The sequence below is a fragment of the Sceloporus undulatus genome, chromosome 2 (genome assembly GCF_019175285.1).
Source record: "Sceloporus undulatus isolate JIND9_A2432 ecotype Alabama chromosome 2, SceUnd_v1.1, whole genome shotgun sequence".
Taxonomy (NCBI): domain Eukaryota; kingdom Metazoa; phylum Chordata; class Lepidosauria; order Squamata; family Phrynosomatidae; genus Sceloporus; species Sceloporus undulatus.
In genome coordinates, this window is record NC_056523.1 from 160,750,641 (window position 1) to 160,763,137 (window position 12,497).

The 12,497-nt window shown below is 40.3% G+C and overlaps 1 protein-coding gene across 1 annotated transcript in view; it reads right to left on the reverse strand.

Annotated features, from left to right (window-relative positions):
• The window catches only part of ATAD5 (ATPase family AAA domain containing 5), a 52,799-nt gene that overhangs the window by 11,924 nt on the left and 28,378 nt on the right, over positions 1-12,497 (reverse strand). Inside the window, exons 16-20 of the mRNA XM_042453644.1 lie at positions 10,871-10,983; positions 9,548-9,641; positions 4,030-4,094; positions 3,175-3,355; positions 63-244 (exon numbers count right to left, since the gene is read on the reverse strand). Of these exons, the coding sequence (XP_042309578.1) occupies positions 63-244; positions 3,175-3,355; positions 4,030-4,094; positions 9,548-9,641; positions 10,871-10,983 (635 nt within the window). The remainder of the gene's footprint in view (positions 1-62; positions 245-3,174; positions 3,356-4,029; positions 4,095-9,547; positions 9,642-10,870; positions 10,984-12,497) is intronic.

Consider the following 12,497-nt stretch of genomic DNA (forward strand, 5'->3'; position numbering starts at 1 on the left):
CCATTTGCTCATAAATATTGTAGTTCATTTCATGCAAATATTTTGAAACAGTTCAAAAATACCTTAAGAAATGAAAACAGATCTTCTGAAGGCAAAAAGATGTTTGTAAGGCCAAGTATGTTCTCAATGCAGCCAGTGTTACATTTGGGAATCTTCACAAGAGGTTCAGGATTCCTGATCTTGGTGGTGGTTGGTTCTTTGATGCAAACACCCTGTTCTGTGCCACTTGTTTCTTTCCCTTGCCCTAGGCACAAGAATCTCAAGTTGAAGTTATAGAACAGATATTCTATGATAGGTGCATAGCATTTCCCTTCTTCTTCTTCTTCTTCTTTTTTTTTTTTTTTTTGCAAAACATGATTGTTAGTGGAATTTCAAATATAGTTTTTCAAACCTGATTTCTTTTTTCCAGGTTTTACCCTAACTCATTCAATAATTTGACTTTTGTAATCTAAATTCCCTTCAGTGAAACTTTATTCTACAATTGCCCATCCATTCTTTTTCTTTCTTGATTTATTTAATTTTTTTATTAATAATTATCAAAGACATACATAACATAGAATATAACCACCACATAACAAATTCCCCTTTCCACCACCATGCCACTATAATGGCTCCCCACTTTTCCCCCTAACTGTGATCTATCCAATTAGCCTAGTCTCTTCTCTTCTCCTTACTGGTATCCATTGTTTATCTTATCTAATTTTTCAACTGTTAATCAACATTTCTTTCCTAAATATAAGAATGAATAGCTTTACTTCCTATACTGTATATCTTTCTGAGTTCTTCTGTATGCCATAGTCGGCAGTTTGAAGCAGGCTGGCAAGGACACTTGGGAGCGATCGTGTTGATAGCCTTGGTAAGATCGTTATTCCAAAGCTTCGACAGAAACACCGGCATTACCAACCAATGAACCCTCCAAGGCTTTCTGGAATCCAATTGGTTCCATTAGCCTTCGAGGGCGGACCATTCTAATGGGTCCTCCACCCGATGGGATGGACAGTGGCTTTAAGTTCAGCCTTGATCAATGGGGAGGTTTTTATTACCTCCACCCACGGATATTCCTGTTCCATACAGGAATTGTTTAGGCTGGCAGCCCTCTTGTACTATAGCATTTCTGCATGTTTCTTTCTGTTCTCTTGGCTCTACTTCTCCCTGTCTCAAGATGTGTTTAAAGACAAAAGAAATTATCTCCAATTTTAAATTTCCAGCCTGTAGTACAGGTAGTTTCTCCTTCTTTATTTTATTAAAATATTTATTTTCCATCCTGAATCTGAGCAGATTACAGCAGCATACAAGAAAACCAATCTAGGATAATCTAAAACAATGAGAGTAATTCTAAAAGACTAAAAAATATATAAACCAGTGCTACAGAAAGTGGTGCCAGTCTGCAAACCACTGGTTGCAAGTACATAGAAAGTTTCCAAGAAATAAGTAGTTTTATCCTAAAGGAACAAAGGCAGGGTCTGTCTCTGGCATACTTGGGGGGGGGGGAACTCTCCTGGGTGTGCCATATCAGATAGATTAAGAAGCACGGCATTAAATAATTCAGCACTTAAAGCAATGTTTCCCAAAGTGGGCAGTATACCCCTGCTGGGGCAGCAGGGGAGGAGTGAGGGGAAAAGAGGGTGCAGGGGGTCCTTCAGTCAAAGTATTGATGTGCAAGAAAGACAAGGGGAACCAGCAGCCTTTAGGACCATGATTGGGATGAAGGTTGCATGAAGCTTCTTTTCAGGGTTCCTTAAATCTACCATGAAACCTTACTGATTGCTTCATGTGGTGGTGTCTCCTGCTCTTTGCCTAAGCTCATTCCCTTAGCCACATCTTTTGCTAGTAGTGGCAGGAAACTCTTGCTAGGCTTGGGCACAGGGCATCTTTTCCATGGTTTGAAGCAGTGCCATCTGGGGACAGACTGACTCACTGGAGCAAGGGGTCGGAGCATGTGGCAATGGGAGAGAAGTGCTGGCAAAAAGGAGTTTTCAAATTTGCGACCTTGCTTAAGATTTGTGAGTTTTGCTGGGACATGACTGGCAGGTTAGAGTTATGTTGTTGCTCCTTTTTTCTTTCATCAGACAGGCCAAGAGAAGTAGTAGTAAGAGAAATAATGTTTCCGGGGGGGGGGGGGGGGGGGAGATATAGCTGTATGGGGAAGACATTTTTCTGGGAAAGGAGGTGCAGAAGTATTGGGTTGATTCTTGGAAAGAGTCCTTCCCCTTGGAGCGGCTCCTGTAATTAAAACATTTCCCTTTCCCTGTCCATGTTAATCTCCAGTCCAGCCCATTTGGCCTCTGTAAACCAACGATATACACACCAGCTGCTCCCCTCTCCACCCCAACAAAACAGGTTTAAGAGCCCTTCCTTGCCAGGAAGAAGCTTCTCCCTTTGCACTTGGCCACCTTGGGAGCACCAACTGAGCAGCTGGCTGAGCAGTGATGAAGAAGCTTCTTGCTTGCACTGGCCAGCATGGGTTAGTGGTTTCTCGGTCACTGCTCAGCTGCTGCTCTCAAGGTGACTGGCTGCAAAGAGAGCAGTGACCAAGACTGGTTGTTTTAAATCTGCAGTAGAGTAGTAGACCTAAAATCAAGAACAAGTATTTGGGGACACTAGGGTTGTCACCTAAGAGGAAAGGGGTCAGCGGCCCAAAACAATTTAGAGATCACTGACTTAAAGGAAGACAATTAGTTAAAACAATTTAAAATAGTGCCAATCACAGCACATATGCAAACTGGGTAAAATCAATTAGACTCTAAAGCTCTTATAAAAACCAAGTTCTGACTTGGTGTTGGAATCACACCAGCACTGGCACCAATCTGAGGGAAGCGTATTCCATAACGGCCCTGTCCCATGTCCTCCCAAAGCACAATACACACATTGGTGGGACACAGAGGACAGATCATTCAACAGATCTCAGTTCTCAGGCAAACATATAAAGGGAGAGGTGCTCTCTCAAGCACAAGGTTCTAAACCATTTAAGACTTTATTGGTAGCCACTGCAATTCCTTTAAAACCAATGTTATATGGATTCCAGTCAGATATCTAGCTACAATTTTCATGTTGCTTTCAAGAGCACCCTGATGTAGAGTGCCTTGCAGCAGTCTAATAAAAAGAACTAAATAATATTTCAGAATAATATGACAGAATTTTTTTAAATTAGTATTTTAACTGGGTCATACTCACCTTGTAGGGCCAACCCTTTTTCTTTCAAATAGCCACCACCACTCTTAACCCAGAACTGTAAGTGTAGAATACTCTGCCTGATGTCACAATTATTTGAAGTTAACAAGGCAGCAAAATCTTTTATATCTGTTCTTAAGTTCTCACCCAAACAGAGAACTTGGAGGTAGCTGGCAACATTTATCTAAATCAAAACAGATTCAAAAATTAGCAATGCTTACTTTAAAAAAAACTGTAACAAAAGTACAATTCTTCAAGAAATGGTACCTCCTAGCTCAGTTTGATAAGACTGTCAATGACTGGGGCTGGACTAAATTCAGCCAAATGAAATAAATGGGAATTGTAAGATGCTCGTAACCACACTACAGAGGTTGGTTGTAAATTGGAGCACTTCTGCACTAAAACCAAACAACCTAAAAAGCTTTCATCTTTTAAAACAAAGAAGCTCACTAGGGATAGATATACACACACAGCGTTTGGTCTTGTTCCTGTGAAAAGCAAGTCATTCATGTAGTATTATTCATATCACTAGTGAGACACAGTAGCACAAATGAGGAGGAGGATTTTCTTAACAATTACAAACTATTTACTCTTATATGATAAATATACTAACAGAACACCTGGACATGTATAAATTACCTTCTCAGAAAAACATGGTTTTTAGATAGAAATAAAATCAAGATAGGACATGAGATCTTTGTTAGAGTAATTAATGGACAGCAAAATATGGAAGGTTTAGAAGTATTAGTTTACCACACGAAATTGAAATGAAGACCCTTCCAATGGGTAATTCTAATACTGAGGTATAAACTTCATAAATCTAGAAATATCTCTTATATTCAAATGTGAAAGACTTACCAAGGAAGGTGTGCTGAAAGTGATTTCTTCAAAGCAGCCATCAAATATTAAACCAAATGATGGATCTAAAAGAAAAAGTCACTGGTAAGGCTTTTTATGACCTATTTTTCCTCTAGTAGGAGAGAAATTGCAACACCTAAAAGGTTAAATTACAATGTTGCCCTTATGGTACCTGGAAATATTCAACAATTTTTTGATGAAAGCTGTTGAAATTATTGCAGCAATTATTTTACATAGTACCATTAAGGTTACTTCTTTGCATTATAAATGGGAAAAAGCTTAAGATCCACAACTAAATGACTGGTTGGATAAAATTGTATACATATGGTATACAACTAAAACATATTCAGTCCAATTTTGAGGGGGGTAAGAAATTTTATGATATACTGGAACTCACTGGTTAAATTTTGGAATATGTATTTGCTGGAATATATAGATACGTATTTTAAATGTAACGCATAAGCTAAATGTGCAATTATTGGTCAATTCTTTTAAATATATGTAAGAGTACATTATGAGTAAGTTATGCATGACTATATTTAACTCCCCAAATTATTACTTTAAAAACAACAATAACAGCAACAAATTTAACCTTTATGTATGCAATAATTACAAACTGCTACTGGAAAAAAGGAAGGCAAGCTGAGAAAGAAGGGAAGAGAAGCTATTTATACCTAAATAGTTGCTGAATAGGAAGACAGCTTCTAGAACTGCTCTACAAACATTTGAACAAGTGCTAGTGGGGAAAAAAAATCAGTCAGCGAGTTACTGGGTATAGTTCAACACTGGAAAGAAAGATGATAAAGTGAGATGAAGAGCAGGCAAATTTGTGAGGTTGGCAATGGAGGAGGGGAGAGAGAGAAAGGAAGAGAGCACAATGGATGAGGCTGCAGGAAGAAGCAAGTTCAACATGCTGCTTTGAAGTAAACCAACCGAATAATTTGTTTCTCCAGGGAGCAGTACAGAGAAGTAGACAGATGATTTCTCAAGAAGAAAAAGGACAGGTTAATTACCTGTAACTGTGGTTCTTCGAGTGGTCATTTGTGAATTGACACAAATGGGTTATTCTGCACCTGTGCAGAAAGCTTCGGAACCTTCTAGAATCACTAGGGAAGACTTTTTGGTAGTAACCCTGCCCATCTGTATATATATTCCTAGCACTCCCGCTCTTTCCTCAGTTTCTAAAAATGCCACAAAGTAGCATGCATAAGAATTATGAGCAGGACAAAACTAGAGAGGAGGATGGGAGGGATTTGTGTGAATTCACTGATGACCACTCAAAGAACCAGTTACAGATAAGCAACCTGTTCTTCTTTGTTGTCTCTGTGAATCACACAAATGGGTTAGACTGACAAGCTTTGGCCAATGTCCGTTGGGGAGGCCAAGTCATGGATGACCAACATCTGAGCAGGAAAGCACGGCCGGGTGTGATCGTAAAAAGCTGAGTCGGATTTGGCAGATGCCAAGGAAGTATCAGAAGGGGTCTTCAGTAGAGGCTTGTAATGCGCTGAGCACTCCTTAGGGAGAACTTTAAGAGGATCCTGCTCGAACATCCTGGCTGCAGTCTGGGATGTGGTCGTAGCTGGTTGGTCTTGAGTTGCTGTAGTGGTGACATGAACAGAAGCTGAGGCAGGGAAATGGCTCCTCCCTGCCCAGTAGTCCCAGAGGAATCAACCATTGCAGATATCTGCAAGGTCAAGTGGCATATAATATAGATCTATGTAATAATCAAAAATGAGATCATGGGATGAAGGATCAGTGTAATTGTGAATATCAGCTTCCTCTTCTTCCTCTACATGAAAAATATCCTGGGAGGCAGATAGTCACTCCCGCGTCCTAGTCGAAGTTCCCGGCTGGAAGGGCCACGAGATCAAGTGTTTTGAGGGGGGTGTCATGGATCTCACCCTGTGACACAGATCTCACGTCGACCCAGTAACATTGAGGGATGGGGTAGGCAACTGCTAAACCCGTGCAGGTGTTTCCTCCCTGGGAAGGGTATTCTGATCGAGTTCTTCCAGGATGTTGTCCTCAGCTCAAGCCATTGGGATGGATTTCTTCGGTTTATTGGTCGTGTCGGGTTCGACACTCTGGTTTGAGGCTCAGGCCTTTTTGGTCAGTCTGACGCACCTCATCCTTGTCAGTGCCATGTTTGGTGGAAGGGGTTTTATGCTTCTTCTCAGAACCCTGAGAGCCCTACATAGATCATCTTCATTTTGGGGACCTTCAGAATCGTGGTCCTCCTGATGTTGTTTGCACTTTGAAGAACGCTTAGATTTTGGCTCATGGGGAGAGTCTTTTTCCTGGGGCTTTTTGTGAACAGAATCCATGGCAGAAGACTTCTTGGATCCCCCAGTGGAAGTAGTGGGGTTCAGGATTTGAGAACAGAGAACTGATTTAAGTCAGATTTCCCTGTTCTTGCAGGCTTGAGGAGTAAATGCCTTACAATGAGCGCAGGCCAAGATGTTACGGCTTTCCCCCAAATAGAGCAGACAGTGAGAGTGTCCGTCCTGGCCCAGATTTTTACCACTGCACTGGGTGCATTTCTTAAAGGAGTAAGAGAACATGATTCCTGAATAGTCACAGTGGCGCAAAATGGGCAGAGCCTGGGTACCTCAGTGAATAAATCCAATCCAAATCCGAATACAGTAATGAGATCCAATCCGAGGTAAAAAAAAAAACAAACATTAGAGAATATAGCGATTTCCAGCAAAGGTTTCTTCTAGCTGCTCATGTGGCGGACTGAAGGAAACTGGGGAAAGAGTGGGAATGCTAGGAATATATACAGTTCGCCCTTTCTTTACATGGGGGATCTATTCCGGAGTCCCCAGCGTAAAACAAATACCGCCTATGCTCAAGGCCCATTTAAATGAATGGGGCTTGTGCATGTGGTGGTGTGGCGGCTCGCGCATGCCTCATTCGTCCCTACAGGACACGCCGCCCATTCTCAATGCGCGGCTTTCAGTGTATGACGTGGGCGCACTGTATACAGATGGGTGGGGTACCACCAAAAAGTCTTCCCTAGTGGTTCCAGAAGGTTCTGAAGCTCTTTGCATAGGCACAGACTAACCCATTTGTGTGATTCGCAGAGACCACAAAGAAGAAGAACAGGGCCACCTCGTGAAATAACTTTGGGCTTTTAAGAGCCTGGGGGAGGCTCCAACAGAGAGGTTTTCATCAGAGCAACAGTGGAAATGCTGTGGATATAGTATATCTTGATTTTAGTAAGGTTTTTGACAGGGTTCCCCATGACATTCTTGCAAACAAGCTAGGGAAATGTGGGCTAGACAATGTAACTGGTACATGGATTTGTAACTGGTTGACTGGCTAAACCCAAAGGGTGCTCAATAATGGCTCCTTTTCATCCTAGAGAGAAGTGACCAGTGGGGTCCCACAGGGTTCTTTCCTAGGCCCAGTGCTGTTCAACATCTTTATCAATGACTTAGATGACAGAATTGGGGGTATACTTATCAAATTTGCAGACAACACCAAATTAGGAGGAGTAGCTAATACTCCTGAGGACAGGATCAAACTTCAGAATGACCTTAATAGATTAGAAGGCTGGGCCAAAGCTAACAATGAATGTCAACACAGAGAAATGTAAGGTACTGCGTTTAGGGCGGAAAAATTAAATGAACAGATATAGGATGGGTGACACCTGGCTGAATGAGACTACGTGTGAAAGGGATCTGGGAGTCCGAGTAGACCACAAATTGAACATGAGTCAACAGTGCGATGTGGCAGCTAACAAAGCCAATGCGATTTTAGGCTGCATCAATAGAAGTATAGTGTCTAGATCAAGGGAAGTAATATTCCCACTCTACTGTGCTCTGGTCAGGCCCCATCTGGAATATTGTGTCCAGTTCTGGGCACCACAATTTAAAAAGGATGTTGAGAAACTGGAGCGTGTCCAAAAGAGGGCAACCAAAATGGTGAAGGGCCTGGAAACCATGTCCTATGAAGAACGACTTAGGGAGCTGGGGATGTTTAGCCTGGAAAAGAAAAGGTTAAGAGGTGATATGATAGCCCTGTTTAAATACTTGAAGGGATGTCATACTGAGGAGGGAGCTAACTTGTTTTCTGCTCCTCCAGAGACTAGGACACGGAGCAATGGATGCAAGCTACAGGAAAAGAGATTCCACCTCAGCATTAGGAGGAACTTCCTGACAGTAAAGGCTATTCGACAGTGGAACAAACTCCCTTGGGCTGTAGTGGAATCTCCTTCTTTAGAGGTTTTTAAACAGAGGCTGGATGGCCATCTGTCAGGGTGCTTTGATTTAGATTTCCTGCATGGCAGGGGGTTGGACTGGATGGCCCTTACGGTCTCTTCCAACTCTATGATTCCATGCTTCTATGATTTTATATAAGAGGGATGTTCTTTTCAGACTTGCAGCGTGGTACATTTGATTGGCTGTTATGTGGAACCCAGTTACTACAGATTATTCTTTCATGGAGTGGTAATACCAGTAATAGCAGTGAATGCAGGCTCCAGGTAGAAAAATATCTTTGGATTTGCCATAAAAAAGAAAAGGGATGGGGAAGAATCTAGTAGCATTATCAAGACTTATATTTTAGTGGGTCTAATAAAGGCATTACTGAACTCTGACTTTTGGTATAATTAATGGCTCACATAACAACAATTGTTTGTTACAAAAGCATTGTTTCTCTTCCAATATCCTAAGTCCTCTGTATCCATGGATTCTTTATCCACAGATTCCACCATCCACGGCTTGAAAATATTCAATAATCTAAAGTCCAAAAAGCAAGCCTTGGTTTTGCCATTTTATAAGAAACACAATTTTACTACTCTATTGTATATAATGGGACTTGACACTCCATAGATTTTGATATAACCAAACTCCAGCTGATACCAAGGGCTCTCTGTATTTCTCTCCTCCCATGACCTATGATCCTACACAAAGTCCAAATTACTATGTGAGAAAACATCTCTTAAATGAATAATGGAACAAGTGCTGCCAAGATACAAAGAGAAATACAAGAAATAGTATCAGAAAATAAGATGGTCTATAAGAGAGAAGAAACAGACAAGCAAGAAAGGAATTCAGTTGCAAATATATACAGTCCAAAATTCACATTCATTAACTTAGCTACAAAAGGGTTACTGAACTGGAGAAAAGAGTACGGTAACTAGGGGCCTGAACAGACAGGCCAAAATAAGGCTGTTTCGGGTCACTTTGGAGGTATTATATTTAAATGACACATGCATCTTAAGAGACCAGAAGCTGTGCCAAAGCTGCGCTCCAGTCCTTAGAACTGGAGTGTGGCTTTGGCGCAGCTTCTGGCCTCCAGCATCATTTAAACAGGATATCTCCAAAGTGACCCGAAGCAGCTTTATTTTGGCCTGTCTGTTCAGGCCCTATGTTTACATTTCCTGAAATAGCCTCTTGAATATAAAAGATTAAGTTAAATCAATTAAATCCCCAAGCCTTTTTCAAATGCGAGTTCAATATAATTTTAAGACATTTCACAAACTACTCAGACACTTAAAAATAATGCTCACCATTAGTAGTAAGAATTACAGGCCTCTTGGTAGTTGTCATAAATGTCTTTATTGCATTTAGAAAACCAACATCTTCATCAAAGATTATATCAACCTATGAAAAGTTAAAAGTGCTTAGTTACTGTGCAGTTCTTGTCTTTGCTTTCTACTTTGCAAATTAGCATAGAAATAGCAACATAAGCCCTTCCAATGTATGAGGTTAAAATATTTTAAGCTAATATTAACACTAACATTAATATAATAATAAGTTGGATGTGTGTTCTAGATCAAATTATACTATGAAGAATTGTTGTTGTTGTTGTTGTTATGTTGTTGTTGTTATTACTGTCCTGTCTTTCCCCCAGTTTACAACAGGTAAAGGCAGCTTATAACAGTTAAAAATTCAGAGCTTATAAAAGTGAAAAAGCAATTAAACCATTATAACATTTGAAAACAGTTAAAACAAAACCATTACAACAAATACAAAATTTATTTGGAGGACAGATTAGCACATAAATCTATCTGTTTATAAATATGAAGAACTATGAATGGCTATATTTTTCACTTTACTTTACTATGTTTTGAGAGCACCAAGAAGACTCTTTCTGGTTTCCAAATATCTTCATAACTGAATGAGTTCTCACCTATTTATAAACTGATTTAAAATACTGTATGTATGTGTCACTGGTGATCTTCCAATGGTGTTTGTAAACATTTATGATAGTATACAAATGAAAGAAAGCAAGTAGACAGAAAACAGAAGGCTGAACAAAGGAGACCTTAGTGACATTGGTTTCATGGGCTCAGAATCCATTATTTGTTCTGGATGGAACCAGAAAGTCTACTAATACATCTTCTGTTGAACACATACTCTGAAGTAGTACTCTGTTTTGCTCTGTCATCAGTTCAGCAAAGACAAAACAAATAACATGTTTATATTCCATGTGAGGAATCTAACTCATGCTTTGGTAGGATGCTACCAGAATGTGGTCCCTGGGACTCCTAAGTGAAGCCCTCCAGACCACAAGATTTAAATCCCCCCTCCTAGGATGATTTTGGGGCAAAAGTTTTTACAGAATCCACCCAAAAGCTGCCAAAATGCCCAAACCTGGAACAGTTTGCTTTCCTTAACCACGCAGAGCCAACAAAGCCCCCCACCCCGCCAAAATCTCCAATTAAAGAAAATTAGTTGAAAATCAGCCAAAATGGTGGCCAGCAGTAACACAACTAATTTTCAATTAGTTGAAAATCAGCCAAAATGGTGACACAGTCTGCCTGGTGGGTGTTGGGGAAACAGGCTCCTGCCCCCTGCACAGTTGCCCATCTCTGATTTATATGCCTTACCTCTTCAAAGAGGATAAGAGAAGTTGCACATTTTTTACTTGATTCATCTTCTTTGATTTCCCCCTTTACTGATTTTGTCTGTGTATTTTCTCCAGATAAGGTTTCCTTATTTTCTGCATGGACAATAAATACAGCATAACTCATACTATTAGAGAAATGGCCGCCATATACATCAAACTTTAAAGGGCCCATAAAATCCATTTTAACATGCATACCATGGACACAACAAAAATGCTTGAGATCACAATTTTAAATGTCTAATTTTACAATGGTTTAATATCTAGGAAAAAGAAAACTAAAAAAGTATTTGGAACAGTCTACTGTAGCATGAAATATTTATTCTAAGATGTAGAGGGAAGGGGGAGGGAATTGAAAACTAAGATCAGGAGTAAATTAAATAGAATGAGAATTATTTTAAAGTTTAATGATGCCTATTCTGAAAGGGTTGGTGATATCACTAACATCTTGGTATTAGTAAGTCAATCAACAAATACCTAAAATATTTATGGTTTGCTTAGGCTCTTTTTATTTTCTAATAATTACACATTTTGGGGAACCATTCACCAAGGGACACAGGCTTTTAGTATTTGGAAGTATAATTGGAGGTCTAGCACAATACATTGCTCATTTTCAAGAATTCTCAAGATCCTTCATTTTCAACCTCTAGAAATTAACACTTATCCTGTCAGCTATAGCAATAGTGAGGCATGTTCCGCTTGCTGTAGAAAATGCCACTTGCACACACCTCATGCTGTCTTTACAGGCCCTCTGTGTGTGGCTTTCATAATGATGGTCCAATGCAGGGCTAAACCATGGAGGCTGTGCATGAGTCCTGTGAATCATTTCTGAAATAACAAACTTTGGTGGATCCACGTTTATCAGTTTGTAACTAGAAAAGGGCAACACTGAAATAAGTAAATGTTTTTAGCTCCAGAGTCAAGAATACCTAAGAAAATAATTTTTTTACGTTGCTTTTGGATGAATAGTAAGTGTAGTTCTTTGAGTGGTCAGCTATGAGCTCACACATATGGGTCATTCTGCACCTGTATGGAGATCTTCGGAAATATTTAGAGCTGTGTTTTGGCAATGATCTCACCCAGGTGCATATAAGCCTTGTGTTCCTGCCAAAACCCAGTTGCAAGTCTACCATCAGGAGACCTGGAGAAAGGGATGGCATAAAGAGGGGAGGAGGGCAGCTTATGTGAGCTCACAGATGACCACTCGAAGAACCACAGTTACAAAATAGCAATCTGTTCTTCATGATCTGCGACTCACATATATGGGAGAATAAGCTAAACTCACTAAGAACAATCGGTCATGCATGACTGACGACAGAACCGCCCTACTAAAAGACACAACGGCTTGGGACCAAGCATCCAGTCTGTAATGAAACAGGAATGCTGGCAGTTACAACCATGTAGCTTGCAGCAAAGTTCTGGGAAAGGAATTCCTCTGACATATGCCAACAAAAGTTGAATGAGCTTTGACCTCTTGTAGAAGTTTCCCAGCAAATGATTGGGAAAGGCAGAAACTGTTCACCACTCACTGAGAGAAATGTTAAAATGGGATCGTCCTACTTCTTATGCATACTATAGGCAAAGAACAGGGGAGACTCTGAAATTGCTTT